At 38.4% G+C, this 18,642-nt stretch overlaps 1 protein-coding gene across 1 annotated transcript in view; it reads left to right on the top strand.

Moving 5' to 3' along the window:
* Positions 1 to 12,450, top strand: part of SLC39A12 (solute carrier family 39 member 12) — a 33,901-nt gene extending 21,451 nt beyond the window's left edge. Inside the window, exons 9-12 of the mRNA XM_050892373.1 lie at positions 1,564 to 1,627; positions 5,382 to 5,540; positions 6,959 to 7,146; positions 12,322 to 12,450. Coding sequence (XP_050748330.1) covers positions 1,564 to 1,627; positions 5,382 to 5,540; positions 6,959 to 7,146; positions 12,322 to 12,450 — 540 coding nt within the window. The remainder of the gene's footprint in view (positions 1 to 1,563; positions 1,628 to 5,381; positions 5,541 to 6,958; positions 7,147 to 12,321) is intronic.
* Positions 12,451 to 18,642: the final 6,192 nt, after the last annotated feature.

Here is an 18,642-nt window from a genome sequence, read left to right on the forward strand (position 1 = left end):
AGATGAGTGAAGAATGTTTACTAATTTGTGAGCCACGTCATAGCTTCCTGTTTATGATAATGAACGACCTTGTCATTCCTCTCAGCTGCAAGATCCCCCTACAGTTATGTATAGATCACATGAACTAGGCTGGCTTACCCAGTTTGTACAAGAGCAGCCAATTTTTCAGAATCATGTGAGTAATAGTAAGACAAACACTGGCTGACTAAGAAAAGCTTATAAATCCTTCAGGTCAGTGATTAGTCTTGCAGTTTTGACTCCGAGTTCAAAGAAGTGGCATGTGAATAAATATTATAAGAGAAGCGGAACAATTACTGGAATTCATATGACTGGTTGCAATCATGGGAATTGAAGACTTTTATTTTTCCTTTAAAATGTAGAATTTAAAACCCAAATCCTTTCCCTTCCCTCCTCATGCTTCTACAGCACATAGCCCACATCACAACCAAGCTAATATCAGCCAAGAAACATATCCTGTTTTGCAGCCAGTACACATCTCTGCTATAGTTTTTGGAGTGCTGGCTGCTGTCCCTAACAAAGCACTCTTTCGTGCTGCTGTTGACTCTTCACTGGCTGCCGTAATAGCTTTAATATGCTTTTTTGGCCAAAAAAAGAAAAGATAGTGATTATAAATTCAGTTTTTCTAGTTTCAAACAAACAAGTTTTTTGGGTTATCTCACCCTCACACAAATTTCTAATGATTTCTCTAGTCAGAAAGAAAAGCCCCAGGGAGGTGGAGGAGAGAGAGATTCCTCATGTTCTCCCTTCTCTCCCAACAGTTGCAGTTTCTGTTAATTAAACATCAGGGCTGATGCACCGAATTAACTCTCTAGGATAAGGACAAAGATACTGTCTCTTTCTTCACTTGAAAAAAGGGTAAATTTCACTCATTGCAGTGGAGCGTACTCATGTGCTGCTATGCCCAGACAGGGATGCCTGATGCCGAGACGCAGCCCTAACTAAAGGCCAAGAGGCAAGGCACTGGAGGCTGTACCACCTTGAAGAAAAAAACCCTATACTTTGAAAGAGTGTGAAACCTTCCTATGATCATCTTTTTTAGTCTTGTGTTTTCACAGAGTAACTGTGAAGAACATGAACTCCAAAGAGACTCTGGTGTCTACCCATTTTTCCCTGGAAATCCTATAGACACCCTATCCAGCAGGAAACTACAATCACCCGGTCATGACAAAATCAAAAGATACAATTTGAACTATAATGTCCTTTTTAGTTCTGCATTTGGCTCAGATTTTTGTGTACTTAAGCAGAAACATGATTTTCGTGGGTTCCAACAGTGCTTATGAATGTCTTTCTTCCTACCTGAATTAGACTGTAACCTTTTCTGGGCAAGGGAGATTTCTTTTTTATGTGTTTCTGCAGTACCAATCACACTCCACACACCAATCACACACGCAGTGCTCAATAAATGATTCTAATGATATCTATGCAAATAACAGCGACTATCTTTAATTCAAAAAGCTTGAACTTATTTGATATTTTCCTGTATTTATAGCAGCAGCTGGAAGAGCCCCTTAACACTGATCCATTATCTTTGCTTTTAACTAGAGAAGCCCAGAAGATTCTGAGTCTGCTGAAGTTCCTCCAGAGAGTAAGGCGATCAGCAAAAAAAGTTAGTATCAATAAAAAGACTAGACAATTAACAGGAAAAGCCTTCAGACCTAAGATGGAATTGAAAGTGTGAAACTGGTTTAGATCTGCGTTTGCTATGTGCTACATCACCACATCTGATGGTGCTTGGCTAGATAATTTAATCTCTGCTTAAAGACCTTTTCAGCTGCCAACCCTGTAATTGTGAAGTTCATTAATCTTATACTGTCCATGCTTTAGTGTTTATTTACTCAGTGTTGCAAACCATTTTTCTAAAGCCTTTGCTTAAAGGGAAATATTCAAAATTTAATATAAAACAGGTTTTTATAATTGTAAACTTTGCTTGGGCTTTTATTTCAGAAGGTAGTGAAACGACTGTTTTGTTAGATCACTATACTAATATAGTTCTGCTTCCTTCTTCTCTTATACGGTAAAGCAATAGCCTCCTTAAACCAGTAATTATTTATTACATGTATGGAATTATGGGCTCATGATGGCTCTCAGTTTTAGGATAATCTGTTTTCTTCAGAGCGCTTCAAAGTGATTCCTATCATCTTCTCTGTTTTGTTGCTGCTTAGTCCAAAAAAAAGGGAAAATAATAGAGCATAAACCAAACTCTGCCTTTGACTGTACTTGTGTGACCTTGGTGAACTTAGTAGAGTTGCAGTCATTCAACTGAGGGAATAACATTTTAATTGAAATAAGTTTATTTACTATAATCAACTCCCATTTATTTTGTGATCTCAGATCTCAGGTCATCAGTTTGATTTATTTAACCGTGTCATTATCTTCTTCTAGGTTTTTAATATTCTTCTCTGTTCTTGTGGACTTCATTTCCATTTCTGAGGCATTTGAAATCTGGATTCCCATTTCTTCAGTCTCACTTATCCAGCAGTACACAATCCAGTGCTAGTTTCACTGTGACTATCTAGTCCGTCTCTAGATGTTTCCATTCTGTTCAATCATCACTACCTGCTAAGCACAAACAAATTTCTAGTAATCTCGGTGTTATTTGTTCCAAATAACTAAATTTGGTGGATAACTAAATTTGGGATAGTTTCTCAGTAATGTTCTTTGGTTCCATTTTTCCTCATACCTCAGTTTTACCTCTATATTAGAAATCAGCAAGGGAAACCATAGTAGGGAAAGGGGGTTGTTTTGTTTTAGGGGTTTTTTGATAATACATATTTTCAAAAGTTTGTATTGTTACAGTTCTTATGAATAGCTAAATGCATAAACATACCTGGGTACCTTGATACTGAGCTAAACTTTTAGGTGTTTTTTTCCCAAAATGGAATGGAATCTGCAGCTCTAAGACAGAAGCCTGACATCTCCAGAAATGCCAGACTTCACTGTAAAAGCATGTCAAGTAGGACTGCGAGAGGAGTCAGTCACCTTAGGTAGCCAGTGAGTAACTCAGAAAGCAAGAAGCTACTGGAAGAAAAAGATGTCTCACTGGCCCTCTCCTCATTTATCCACACTTGTTCTATCAATGTCTGAAAAGATCCAACAGTAGCATTTTATATTTGGTATACTCAGTGAGACTTTACATTAACTAGAAATATTTTTGCTGTATGAGTAATGAAAACATTGGAAAAAAGATCTATTTATGGATAAATGTTTGCTTTAAAGTCTTATTCAAAGCTTAAAAAGCATAATCTACGGTGGGAGTCCTGCACCCATTAGCTTTATGAAAATTATGGAATAGAATTTGCTATAAATTCTGATCCCCTATTTAAGCAGAGAAAATTATCAAAAATAAATGTAGGATTGTTTAAGAAGAAAAGACTTTGTAGAAATAGTTAGGGTAATAAGTTAATAGTTGCTGTTGCAGCAATATAATGCGGTGAGATAATTGCTAGAACAAAGTTGCTTTAAAATAGGCTGAAAGTAAGTTAAGATCAACATTCACATTTGTTTATATATGCACCTTCTTAACTTTCAGTCAAGTAAGTTCACAAAGCTTACATTTGCAATTGCTCTATAATGTTAACCTGATCCCTATGTTATATTACAGACAACACGCTGGAGTGAGTTCCAGTAACCATGGTATATCTTCTTCAACAATTAGATACTTGAATAAAACAGACTAATAATATCTCAGGGCAGGCCATGATTTCGTCCTTGCCAGTGCTTATTACGAATCACAAACTTAATGTAATGCAGCAATCTATTATTTCTATATGTAATTCATGCTCTGCCTTATTGGTTATAAACTGCCCATAGTGTTTAGAAAGAACTGTGCAAACTGGGGACATCCACGTCTGGCTCTGTAAGCTGGCAGGAAAATCTAACAAGCCTGCCAATTTTTCTGAACCCGCAGAGCTCCCAGGCAACTAGGGAGGATTTTCTGAATACAGTTGTTAGGCTTTTATGTGCTGTGTGTTTTTTTATAATAGTCTGAAGACTTCAGTTCTAGCCAGTTTCTGTAAGAAAAACATCTCCCCCATCACTATAAAATGGTCATCTCTGGAAAAACTTTACTGAAGTGAAACCTTGTAATAACTATATTCAGACAGTTCTGTGCAGCTCCACGTTAGCTCCTTAGGCTGTCATATTATGTCTGTGTGGGGCCAACAAGTCAGGAAAACACATGATGTTTAGGGCCCAGATCACAACCCTGCTTCTTCAGGCATAAAAGCAACCCTTTGCAAAGTGTTCTGTCGATACTGTGTAGACGGAAGCTGGATGAGTTTCCTGAGAGGCATTAGAACATCCTGCTTGTAAGATTGTGGATAAAATGGATGGAACAAAGTACAGGATAGGGGAGCCAATTATATGTTGCTAAGCCTAGACATTGAGCCTGTGTATGGAGCCTCATTGCTATTTGAAGAGATAAAATCCCTCCCCATGAATCCATTCAGCATGCTACATGGCTGTCTGGGTTACAGGCTGGATGGAGAGACTGTCCCTAATTCCCTAGCTTGATTGCAGTACTTTTATGACTAGTAGCACCTTTCCTCTCATGTCAGATGCCTGATCAAGAACATCCAATGTACTGTTGCACACTAAAGCAAGGTCACAGAACAATATGGGAAAGAAAAACAGCCATCTGCATCCATGAGTGCAGACAGGAGTACTATGAGCATAACCATTATTTGATGCTGTTTGAGGCCATTAATTGATTGGAACAAAAGTTGGAAATGAGCGTGCTGTAATGCTGTACTAATAGTGATACTCTGAGGCTTGTTGCCTTTCATCTCTGTCTTTCACTGTAATACAATCCCATAAAAAACAGACCCTGAAAATATTACTTAGTAGTAACATGCTTTACAGTATTAAATTGATCAGCTGCCTGAGACTAAATATTCATCTTCATTATAGCTGTGCAATTCCATGAGTGATGGTGGAAAAACTCCCACCTTTTAAGGAAAAAAATCCATCTAGAATGCATGAAAACTTGTGTGAATTTCAGCAACCAAGGAAAGATTAATGGAAACCTTTAAGACATATCATGAGACTGGAGTCAAACCAAACTCTAAGTTTTTGTCTAATAGTTGACTCAGTAAAAACTAAAGAAGCTACTTCCTGGTATTTGCATCTCTGAATTGTTTTACAACCTACTTTTTCATTTCAAGTGTATTGAAAGAAATATAATAACAAGGACAAAACAGATAAACATTGTTGTCCTCTGATTATTATGACTTTTCATGACGTTGTATGTGAAAAACCCCAAATAATTTGTAACATAGCAAAAATTACAATATCTGTTTGTGTTAAAACTTCTGGACTTTTTTGTTGTTTGTTTGTTTGTTTGTTTGTTTGTTTTTTCCTAGGTAAGAAAATTAGCTTGTTAGCAATAATGGTTCTGGTGGGTGACAGTCTTCACAATTTTGCTGATGGCTTGGTAATAGGAACAGCATTCTCGTCCTCAACAGAAACAGGTGTGACAACGACTATTGCTATTTTATGCCATGAAATTCCTCATGAAATGGGTAAGAAATATATATGTTTATTTTTCCTGATTGGCTTTGTAGTTCCGGGTTCCCCAAAGAATTCTTTCCTGTATGACATCAGTGGGAATTCTTCTTGCTTATAGCATCATGAACTATAACATTAATGTGTGAGATGGATATCTAAAGAGGCTGTTTTCTTCTCTTTTCCCTTCACAAAAAGGAGGGGAGGCTTCTGCCCTCATTATTGGATGCCATCCCATCTCACCTTCTCCAAATGTAAATGCCATCAGGTCAAGAGTGACCCGTTATTCTCACGTGTACAGACACAAAAAATAGTAAGCTGTGAGCAAGAGCCATGTGTGCATAATGGGCATGCCTGACACAACAGGCTGTCCAGGAGTTTTAATATGCAGCAGAGCCATTTAACAATGTATTCCTCATGCTACCCTCATTCCTGCTGCTAATCAAGAATAACAAGATAATAGAAGAAGATATATGACCCATTTTACTAGCAGACAGGACAGGAAGATTGTTCTGTTGAACATTGCCCTCAATTATCTCCTGTGGTAAATCTTTCAGTATGGCTGAAGTTGTTCCTGACATTGTGTTGATGAACATATATAAGCTGGCCAGTTTGAGATGAGAACTGCAGATTCTCATTTCTATTCTTAAATAACTGAAAATTTCATGTGCTGTCTATGTAGAAAAGTTCCCCAAACAAAAAGGTGGGATGGGGAATTGCTATAAAACTGGTAACTCTTGTTTGCATAGCAAAGTAATTACCAAAATACTGAACAGAAAACTCCTAAGACAGACCTTCTTAATTTGGGGGAAGTAGTGCCCCAGTGTCAACGTGGCATTTCTACACTCACAGAGACGAACTTTGAAAATCTTTTACTGTGGACCTGTTATGAAATTGTTTATTTTAGAAGAAAAATCTGTGATGGGATTCTGATGTACAATTTACCAAAGTTAATTAGGTCTGAAATCAGTGGAATTAAACTCAAACTGGAATCAGACTGGCATAGGTTTTTCTGACGTGCAGCACCTGTAAAACACTCAAAGACCATGCTGCAAATATACTTACATGATTTGAACTGGCAAGTTCCCAGTCGAGAAAGATTTAGAAACTGTGGGAAAGCATGTGACTTCACTTTTGCGTGTATCCAAGTTGGAAATGTCACAGAACATCGGGAACTAACAGAAAGCCACTCCTGTATACTGTATGCTATCTTTAGGAGCAGCTAAACAAATACAAGTCAATATGGGGTTTTTGTTTTTGTTTTTTTCACACAGGACGAGTTTATAACTAATTCTACAGAAATCTAAGGACAGTCCTCCATCATTCACTATCTTTGTGCATATCTTAATTATTGTCCTTCGTGTTTTATTACCAAGAGTCTTACAAATACATTTATCAGCTAAATAATAAATTTTCTGTCTTTTTCTCTATGCAGGAGATTTTGCGGTGCTGCTAAGTACAGGGCTCCCCATGAAGATTGCAATTTTGATGAATTTTATAAGTGCACTAACAGCATTCTTAGGACTTTATATTGGCCTTTCTGTATCAACTGACTCATGCATCCAAAACTGGATTTTTACTGTTACAGCTGGAATGTTCTTGTATTTATCTTTAGCAGAAATGGTGAGAACTTCAGTCTATTGTTATATTTTCCTTTTAACATAGCCACATCACAGATGAGTGTCAGACAAATGCAGGTGGATGAACTTGGAGGGAAAAAGAGTTCATAGGCTTCTTGGGAAGAGCATGTTGTCTGCCCTGTGTGCGTACAGTGCTTAGAAAAATAGTCTGGTTTTGTTTCGTGTCACTGACATAGTAAGTGTAATTAGTAATAAAAAGGTGAAATAAAGGCCATTAAGAGGGTAATATATGAGAAAGGCATAAAAGACTTTTAAAGGGAGAAAGGTAAAGAATATATTTTCTAGGCCTGATAGAGTTACTTAGTACAACATAAAGAAACATTTGAACCTGCAGGGTTTTTTAAAATCTTGAAGAAGTTGGTTACTTTTTTCTTTTTGCTGCCCTTTTCTTTATATATTTTTCATCCATTGTTTCAACATGAATTTGCTGTTTCTGAACTAAAGTGCAAGGTGCTTATCCTGTGCTCTTCCTGGCTAGCCTTTCTACCTCAGAGAGGTTTGGCTGAGCTCCTAAGCAATTAAAAACCCATCAGAGTGCCTCAACTTCTTCATATTTGCCCAACATTTTTCATACTCCTAGTTCAATAGCAATGATCTGACTATAGAAAAATAAAGTGTGAAGATACACAGTAGGAGGAAGGTCTAAGGACTGTGGAAGAATGTGGTGGAATCATAACTTATGCAGATGCCTCAGGCCACATCATGTATTGAAGAAATGGCTAACTGTTACACTTGTAACGATGCAGAACTTAATTACCTTGCCAGCTTTGTCATATGGCTCTTTAACCAACATGCATTAATGTAAAGTTGCTTGCAAGCTTCTGAACAAAGACAGAATATTTTAAGTGATTAGATCAAGAGGGAAAAAAAAAAGAGGTCTATCTCTTCATGAATTATTACTGTGTTTTTCCCAAGCCTAGCTGTCTCTCTTTTGTGTTCACTACCACCCCCCACCTCATGCCTGAGATATCATTTACCAGGTTCAAGCATAATACTTTAAACCTGATATGCCATGCCAATATTATAACCTATTTAAAAATCTAATTGTAATAATTGACCTTAGACCTTGGGTGTATTTTAGTCTATTTTTGCTACTGTAACAAAAGTAAAGTGCTCCTAAGAGCTTATGAGGGAACTGCCTAAGGACTGTGGATGTGTCAACAGTCCTGACCAAGGTGGTAAATAACAGACAAGAACACTGTGTACCAAGTTGCATCTTGTTCTGACAGAGAAATTTGGAAGTGAGGCTGCCTACCTACTCAATAGGCATGGTTTTACCAACGTGGCTAAGAATGATTTAGGCATATTTTTCCTTCAGTGTAGGATCAGCATCCATCAGGGATCCACAAGCTCCTAGAACAACACTATGTTTTTCCCTGAGTCTTCAAAGCAATGTGCCAGCTCTAAATCCCAAGAGATGACACAGTTCCAGGCAGAGACAGGGACATGTTTTCCTCTGTTCTCAGCTTGTCACCATAATCTTGTTCTTGATGTGAAGAGGAGAAAGAAGTGAGAGAGAGGGGATGATCTTATTTCTCTCACCTCCCCTTTATTAATGGGATTCCAATCAGCCTTTCTCTGCATTTTGTCAAAAGAATTGCCATTGGGTTGCTCACCTATGTTTGTCAGAAGTGCAAGTGTTGATTATCACAGGGATTATTTTATTTAAAAAAATATTCCTGTAGCACTGCACGAATCTATAGATCTGAAAAGTTTTGTATGTTTGTATAGTACATCTCAAAAGAAAATCAGCCATGCTTTATGTATTTTTCAGCTTTCTGCACAGAAATAACTTTTATTCTCTGTTGCATTTTCATCTACAAAGAGCAATCATCAGTGTTCCTGCCAATGGTGTACAAATACTTAATGGTGTACAAAGCTTAACTATAATTTTCAGTATTTGTTTGATGGGCTTTCACATATTCATGTGCTTGTCAGAGCAGTGGTTAAATAAGAGAGCAGCAGTTAAATAAACTGAACAGCCTCACTGGTTTCTGCATTGAGGAACATTGAGGGGTATGAGATGGAGGTTCATTGACAGGACAGCACTGTGAGACTGTTGCCACAGTCAAGGTTGCACAAAACTACTTCAGTGGTTAATTAAAGGTTTTTCATTTCTACAAATGGCATTCTAGCTCCATTAACGAGCAGGGCAGACTAATCAGAAATCTGAGGAAAAGGACAAAAGATAAAATTATTTATATCCTTCATCATTTTTCAACAAGGAATTCTGCAAAACTTCATCTTCCCAGTAATTAGGGAAGGTGGAAGGCAGGAGTATTTTGCCTTGCAAATGTGTATGCAGAGGTGTAATATTGCAACGTAAATTTTTTGTTGCTTCAAGATATGCATGTGAGTAAACACCTGTAATATTGAGGGTTTAGTTGTTGTTTAACCAAAATTAAATCCCCTGAAAAACAGCTTTTTATGAGCAGTATAGTGAGATTTTTTGTACTTGATATCTGTTTAGAGGTCGTAAGTATAATCCTAACTTTGCACTATTTCCAAAGACCTTTAATTAATAACATACCTTTTCTTTACCATACCTTTAATCTGAATTGAAACTTGACACACGAATATATGGAATGAAAGAGACCAACTCACTCCTAATGAATTTGACAAAACATGTCCCCTTTTCGTCTTGGGAAACAAACTTGAAAATCCTGTATCAGCCTCTTAAATGAGTATCTATGAAGTAATCATTATGGATAAATATTTGTGAAATCACATGAATTGTATTAAACCCCAAGGACTGGAACGTCATTTCTAAGTGATTGTACAGATCATATTGGTCTATATGGTTCCTGACCAGAAAGACTTACTGTCTAATTTGAAAGGAGGGAGATGATAGAAGCAAGAAAGACAATAAGGATATAAAGAAATAGGAGCTAGCCAACCACTCCCTGAGGCAACCAGCTGACATTTTCTCTGACTAACCTTAAAAATCTTTTTAATTTTGGAGATAAAGGAGTATTTTTAAAGTGACTTATTGGGCTGTTGCAGCGCAGCAGTCATGCTATATATGCCCCAGCTTGGTAGAACTCTTCTTTAGCCAGCACATGATTGAAAGCCCCTCATGCTTTCTTTCAGCATGCTGCTTCCTAATTCTTCATATCTTTTCTGTGCTCATGAGAACATGAGCTGGAGTGGGAATAGAGTAGCCCCTTGACTAACAGTAACTCTTTTGCCTCCAACAGACTTCAAGCATTAGCAAGTGTGATGGTATCCAACAGCTTGGATGTGGTGCTATCATCTTCCCTTAATTTGTGAAGTGTTTTGCATCTGCCAGTTGAATAGGCTTATGCTTTCTAAACAACAAACTTTCTCTGCTGTACCACACACGTTTGTGTTCAGAGAGAGCTGGGGAATCATAGCTGATACTGTGTCAGCAATCAGCTTTTATTTTCAGAGATAAGCAGGGATGTCACTATAGGTAAGGTTATAGAAATGGTCTGTGCACTTGATAACATGCACATAGGTTAGGTGGAGGGAGCAGACATCTGCATTGGACATTGGAAGGGTGCTACCTGCTGAGAATTCTTTTTAAAAACTTTCTTAGGAACCAACTGTGCATGTGTGTAACGTAAATTGGCACTGACAGCGAGATAATACTAGCTTTTGTAGCAGGAGGGGAAAAAGTTTCCTGTTTAGAGAATTTGTTCACTCAGGCACTGGGGAAGAGGACAAAACAGACTGATTATAAGGATAAATGAGAAAGACCAAAGGTCTAGACTGGAACCCTAGATTCAGGGTCTTAATTAACAGTTTTTACTTATATACACAACAAAACCCACATGCTCCGAACACTTACAAGCTGTCAGTTCAGATTTTGATTTACATCAGAACTTTGAGGTGTTTACATTTGCTTTAGATTAAAAGTTTCTGATGATCCTTAAATACAAATACTACATGAGTTTCTAAGATGCGAATTTGTACCGTAATTTAAACCACTGCCCAGTTGTTATGAAGATCCAGGACGTTTGGGTTTGCCTGTTATTTTTACGCAAAACTTTAAAGTGGAGGCAGATTTTTCACTATAGTTTTCTTTTGGGCCCATGCCAACTTCCAGAGAAAGAAGAGTGCAGGAGAAGCAGACCCAGAGACCCCCCTCTGAGAGAGGGAAGGACAAGCCTAGCGAATAGATGTAAACATACCCTGTCAGCCTCCTTGGTCAGCACCACTCCACTGTCTCCCAGTGGCTGATGCTGTTACAGCTCCTGTGAGGAGGCTCTGAAGAGCGGAGGAAATAGGCAGCTTCATTCAAGCACAGGCTGTGAGTGGGGCAGGAAGGGATAATGGGAGAGTGCCAGGACCACTCGCTCTTGTTTGGAAGTTCACAACAAATAGACAAAAAAATCCCAACCCAAACCAAAGGTCAGTACCAGGCCATTGCTCTATATTTATTTCCAAAGTTGATGTGAAAGTATCAGCAGTCATTAGTGTCTCCCCTGGTGTCTGTAATACGTAAAGCATAAATACTAAGAGAGTCTGAGCCTGAGGCATCATTTTCACAGGCTCTGTTGAGACATACGTTTTGTTTAAAACTTCGATAAAAGAGACCATGTAGGGTGGAAGGTCAACGTAAGTAGCTTTTAATATGATTATAAACGGGTGCTGCTCCTTTACTTGATTTCAAACTCACAGAGAAGAATATTAAACATAATTTTTTCAAGCATATTTAAAAAGTCCTGTTTTCTACTTGTATGTTTACTAAAACCCAAGTAAATAGGAGTGTTGCCAGTTATTTCAGGAAGAGCAGGTTTGACCCTATATACAGCACTGAAACAAAAAAACTCAAACTAGTTTATTCCCACAAAAGGGAATCACTAATTTTACTAAATAAGCATTTCCATACAGACAGCTGTAGAAAATTACTAAAAACTATTGAGAAGTTAACAAATTTTGGAATCTCATTCATAATTCTTGTCAGTGCTAGTAAAAGAACCAAAATGGGTAGAATTTGATTAATTTAGATATTTCACTGTCAAGATCGGCGTTGTGACAACATACAGAACATGCTACATATTAATAACTATATTCAGAAACTCAGCATTTTGAAAGTTTTTTTTAATGAAGTTTGCCTTGTTTTCCCATAAGACTTTTTTTCCCAGAGATGAATATATCTGGCTCTCATTCTGGTGTCTTATTCTTTTTTTAGCTTCCTGAAATGACTCATATTCAGACACGGCGACCCTGGTTGATGTTTCTCCTACAGAACCTTGGATTACTATTAGGCTGGCTTTGCCTCTTACTTTTGGCTATATATGAACAGAAAATTAAAATATAAGTTTTCTGTTGGAAATCTTGAAGTACCACTTATGACAGTGGATAGCATTATTCACAATTTTGTCATGTCTGCTATAGTGATATATAAATTAAGTTGCTGGGATTTTTATATCTGAACAGTAGATAACTATTTCACTTTATTAACTTATTGTTCAGATTTTGTAATTTTTTTTGTAAACATGAATGTTTAGAATTATGTTTTATTTGTTACTGAGTTTACCAGATCCCATGCTCAAACTCACAGGAGCTTTTGATTAGTTTTTATTGAGGCTGTTCTAGTTGAATGCTCTAAGTGATCTCTGCCAGTCTGATTGAAGAAAAGAATAAAACACTTTTATATGCAATAATTAAAGTGGACTAACCATAGTTGAATAATTTGAAGCAGAAATGGTTTTTGCCTCTTAGTACAAAGAATAAATGTATTTCTATAAAACTAAAAGTATAGCAAAACTAAACTGTTAAATGGCAAACAGCAATCTCATAATATCTGCACTATCTACTTTGTCAACATAAAGATCCTCAGTAGTCACATCTTACTGGTCCACTGTGGCAGGTAAAAAATAACAAGTGTAAATGTTGAAGTTTATGATCTAGAAATCTGAGAATGCCCTTTTCCGACTGTAATATAGTTTCTCATACGTGTGATGGAATCTGTGACAGTCAAGAATTGGACTATAGTAACTGTCAGAGTAACCGCCTTCTGCATTGTCCCACCTCTGATGGTTGCTCATAGCAAATGCTTATGAAGGATTATAAGAAATATGTTCAAATTGTTTTTCCCTGATATCCCTTCCAGGCTCCTCAAATCAAGGGATTCCTTGAGCCAGATGTTGCTTCTGAACCATCATGTTTAATAAACACCAATAGTGCCTTCCCATCAGCAATTAGCTTATTCATACATATGCGATGTGCATTGTGGAAAGAGCTTTCTCCGCTGTCTAACGTGCATATAGCTGTGCTCTCTTAGGGCCTCACTGCAACTCCTTCTATCCTGAGTGATTTTTGTGTAATTAGTCCTCTTGATTTCAAGGGAATTCTGCATAAGTTGAGATGACTCATTTAATTTAGTATTGCAGAATCAAGCCTGAAACGAATATACAAATTCTGCCCTGATTCTGAGGTGCTGAGCAACTTCCAGCAGGTACTGAGCAACACTCAGCTGTGTGATTTCTGCTACTTACACGCTATCAATTTTTGGTGTAAGGACTCCCCCCTACCTAATTTATATTTTTGTATGAGAATTGAGATGCATTCTTTCTCCCTCCTCTGACGAACTGTGGAAAGAGGGAGAGCAAGTTACAGAACAAACATATATTCTTTATGCAGCAAGTGGATATTTTCTTTTCCTTGCCTTAACTCAAGCTTGAAATATGGCTACATTATGACACGATATGACTGTCTCACAATATGTCTTGTGTTTATTTGACAGCTCCTAGTGAAGGTACAATTATTCTCATATTACAGAGGGGAACAGAGTCTACTCTCCTAGAGTAGACTGTCAGAACTGTCAGTTCTCAAAAGGTTCATGGGGACCACACTACCTTATCAACAAAATGTAAAGTGAAAATAGTTCTGAAATTCATTGTGTATAATAGCCCAGATTCATGGGCTTGTGAACCCCTAGTCATCCACAGTTACCCTTGGGAAAAACACTTAAAGATCATTTTAAAGGTAGATATGCACTTATTTTCAGTGCCTGTTAGTTATGAGAATCTGTAGCAAATACCCCAATGCACATCTAAATGTACATCTAGGCATTTACATACCTTGAAAAAGCTTGTCCCAAACAATTTATCCAAGGTCACATAGGAAGTCTCTATCTGACTAGGGAAATGAACTGAGCTGTTTTGAGCCCCAAAGTAAAATCCTAGCTTGTTTTATTTAGGTGTGCAAATATTATGACTGCTTTTTCTGTTGATTTAACTTTGAAAGATGAGCTGAGAAGCCATGACTGATGCTTCTCTTTTCAAAGTTTACATTTTTCAGGAGTTTGTGCTTGCTTTTAGTAAGGTAAGATTTTTTTAAAAGTGGTTTCCCAGTATTTCATCTGTTTGTATTGGCACCGAGTCACTCCATGACCTTCAGCTGTGACAGTCAATTCAAGCAATAGCAGGACACCACTGGACGTAAGCAAAATCTATTCTTGTATCAGATGGTGCAAATGAATATTGGAAACATTTGTTATTTCAAAGAGAAGAGCTACCATAGTTTGAATGTTTATGCATGCATAATGTTCACTACCACAAAAAACAAGATTACCAATATGATCATGTTTTGGCAATGTTGTTGTATTCTGAAATATTTTTCTACTATTTATTAATGTGTCTGAAAGAGGGCAAGTAATTTCTGGCAGTGTGTACTTTAAAGTTGCATACAAGCATAGGTTCACATCCTGACATGATCTGTGTACATATTGTGTCCACATCTGTTGAGAAAATGCCATCTTTTGGCTATATGTATTTATTAGGTTTCTTGATCACATTTAACAACCAAGGATATTTATACAGCTTCCACCGCAGGCACAAATATGTTGATCAGAATGCCAGTTAGTCCTTATTTCTGCCACAGAGCTCATCTGCTTTTGTGGTATTTGTCAGTAAGCGAGCAATTCAGTCACCATGTAGCCCTGGTGTCAAGTCTGAACACCTGAAGTCTGCTTAGCATATGGAAGTTTGAATTCCTATGGCACTTGTGAGAGAACTTATCTCACTACTTAAAGTTGATGCCTCTGCTATAATTCTCTTGACATTAGTGTCTTTAAAAAGATAGTGAAGGTGGAGTATTACCACATGTAAAACAAGACTAGACTGTATATTAGGAACAATGCACCGTACAGAGGGCTGGAAACTGTTCCTATAGGTCACTGAATTAGAAAAGTAAATCAGCTTAAACCCAAAGAGATCCACTTGCAGGATTCATCTTTTTTGTCAATGTTCTCTGACAATCCCAAGAAAAAGGATAGAAGAATATGGTATTGTGTCCTTACAAAAGAGAAGGTGGTGCACAAGCATTTTTATGATGCATTCTCTTTTTGTTTGTTTTAAATTCTGTAGAGTTTATTCATACAGATTTCAAACAAGACTCTATTTAAAGCCAGGTATTTCTTTCTGTTCCTCCAAACCTAACAGACAGAGAGCATAATATGCCAATGTTTTCACTGAGTCAAATCCTGAGTAAGGACTGCAGAACTTCATCACTTGCAGCCCCTAAATCATGACTAGGTATCTCTCTAAGAGGTATGCAATTACTCAAACAGATGTTATGTGCTTGATGGAGAGATTACTTGGTGAGGTTTTACAGCCTGTCAGGCAGTTCTGACTAGATAATCATAATGTTCCTTTGAAACCCTGAAGTATATGAATCTATAGATACAGGAATTTTTCTGGAAGAAGCTGGTTAGTATTTCTCTCTTTCATCTATTCTTAGTTTTCAGGCACTCTCAAGATGAAAAAAATAGAAAATATCTTGCTTTCCTACACAGAAAATGAGAGAGCAAAGGAAAGGTTGAAAGAATTTGTTTGCTACAATATTTTTTCCTGAAAGTTAAATGGCAGAGGGCCCCATAAAAAATACTTCCAATTCCAAACTACCAGGGCTCCTAAGCATAAGAGAGCTGACCTTGTACCTCTCTTTTCTGTATATGTTACACATTACCCAGTGACTCCTAAGATAAATAGTACTTTCTTTGCAGCCAGCTATGCTAATGCCCTTAGAAGTTTCTGGAGCTCATCTACATGTTTTAAATACTGCCGTCTATTCCTTCACTGTATTTTATGCTTTAGGCATGAATGTGGCATTTCTGCAGAGACAAAAAATACCTTTTTCATATAAGAAAACAGTGGTTAGTTCTGATATGTATATTTGGATTGTTTTTCTTTCACCTTGCCATTGCATTTGAGAAAGCGTAGTATCATTGTAACAATTTTTAGCCTGCAGCTAGAAACCAAAACCAGGTTTATATCAAAGTAAGGATTAGGGCTGATAATTTTGTAATAAGGGCATACTTTATTAATGTTGTTAGCTTTTCTTGCTTTACCGTAACCTTTTGTCAAGTCTTCCTCTCATCTTAAAAATAAGCTGCCTTCTATTGTGAGTGTAGCTGTAGGAATGTGACTACAGAAAATACAAGCAGTAGTTACACAATGGCTTTAATCAAAACAAAAAGCCCTGGAATTTATTTTACTAGACCCACCTTCATTCCCTTCTCCCCAAAAGAACAAAAAATCCACACGCGGAGCTGTTGCTCTTGGTCACGTAGGGGAATATAAGAAGTGCCTTCTTCCTTTTATGTCTCTGATAACAGGACCAAGCACAATGGGAGACCCTGCGTAGACGTCTGCTTGCATTGAAGTCACTGCCAAGCTCCCATTGGCGGCAGCGCAGAGCAGCATCCTGGCGCAGGGGGTGCAGGAATCGCAGAGGGCTGGTGCCGCTTCCTTTTGCAGAGATGACAGGAGACAGAGCAGGCAGGGGGACTCCAGAGGGGCAGACTTCAGTGCAGCACTTCAACAGTTGTAGCAGAAGGATCAAAGGTTTTCTAGCTGTCTCTGTATCATCCTGCAGGAGCTCACTTCAGGGCAAATTCTCAGATGGTTCGTGTTGTCTTGGCTTTGGACGTGAAGGATATCGTGAAAGCGATCTGGCTGATAACGCTGCGAGTGCGGGCTCCCGCAGTGCAATAATCCACAGGACCCCAGCAGTGAGGGTGACCCAAGGGAATGCCCCTTCTCTGCAGAGGAACCTCCCACGATACTCTCATAAATAAAGGACAAGGCCTGTAGTCATGACCAGGGTGGTCCACCTCCACATTACGGCCGCAGGACACCCAAACGGAGCACGATGTGGTGGTCCCTCCTCCCCAGAGTCTCAGCGCTGACATTGCCAGAGAGCATTAAACACAGGATTACATGGCAACCTAAATCTGCCTAGCAACCATTTACATATTGGCGCAAAATAATGCCAACCAACCACTAATCCAGTGCTATAGGTGTGTCTATATGTGACATCATTTTGTCCCACTGCAGCTGGCTGGGGAACCCTCCCTCATCCTTTTCCCAGGGACCAGCAGAAACTAACTTGACCTATCCCAGAGAGATGACAAGAGATATGCATAGGGGAATAGACTAGTCAATTATTATGACACATTCCAGTCTTGATTTAAGACCATGCCAAATTCTGCTGTCTCTCCATGGACTCTCATGCTGCAGGGAAGGCACCAGGACAATATGATTGCGATATGCACTGGTCTGTTGGGTAGCTGCCCAGGCTGTCCTCTCCAGGGTACATGGTGGGTGAGCAGCAGCCATATCTCAGGCCTGACAATTGTTTCAGAGTATCCCAGGTGTCCCTGTCATTGCATACCAGATACGGCATCCACCAGCACACCACCTCACACGAAAACTCTTTTTGGCTTTTCTGGCAAGGACTTTCTAGTGTTTGTCCTGCCACCTGCTTGTCTGCGCTATGCAAATATCATAACCCATATGGTATGGGCTCTTACCCGTTCTCCTCCACCATCCGTACTGATGGTTTTGGAGTAATGTGTTGCAACAGTTTGTGACTTCTGATGTTCAGAAAGGGCAACAGAGCATTGGAAATTTCACTGAGAACCACACAGAAGGAGATACTATTATCTACACTGTGGTACAAGCAATTTGACTCTTCGTATTTGAGAGACACTGCTATGAGTACTGAACACAAACACAAGTCAGTCATTCTTTTGTATTCCATGCTGAAGTGTGTTGATATTGTCTTGGTAGTCTTGGGTGGTTTTATCACTAGCAACTGGTAGTGTGTCCTAATTTCAGGACTTAAAAGGCCATCTTCATATTCCTGTGCAAAGGTTAGGTATGAGCTCTGGAGCAAGAGTACACCTACTTTATGGCTGCCATCTCAATCCAGAAGTGGGTGGGTATTGCTTTCTGAAGTATACAAGCAAAAGAGTCATCTATGTACATGCTACAGCAGCTCAGTAGCAAGTAGCTGTAATTATCAGCAAGTTTAGAAAGGTGTAAGTGGACCATATACATCTGGTGGTTTAGTATGCCCAGGACAGCATAGCAGCATTCAGAAGACATGACATCCACAACTGAGCTATAGCCATGAAGGCAATTCTTTTCCCAGCTACTATCCACATGAGGAGTCCCCTGAGTATTAGAATCATTCCATCATGCTCCAGGACTTCACTGATGAT

This window comes from Gymnogyps californianus, chromosome 2 (genome assembly GCF_018139145.2).
Source record: "Gymnogyps californianus isolate 813 chromosome 2, ASM1813914v2, whole genome shotgun sequence".
Taxonomy (NCBI): Eukaryota; Metazoa; Chordata; class Aves; order Accipitriformes; family Cathartidae; genus Gymnogyps; species Gymnogyps californianus.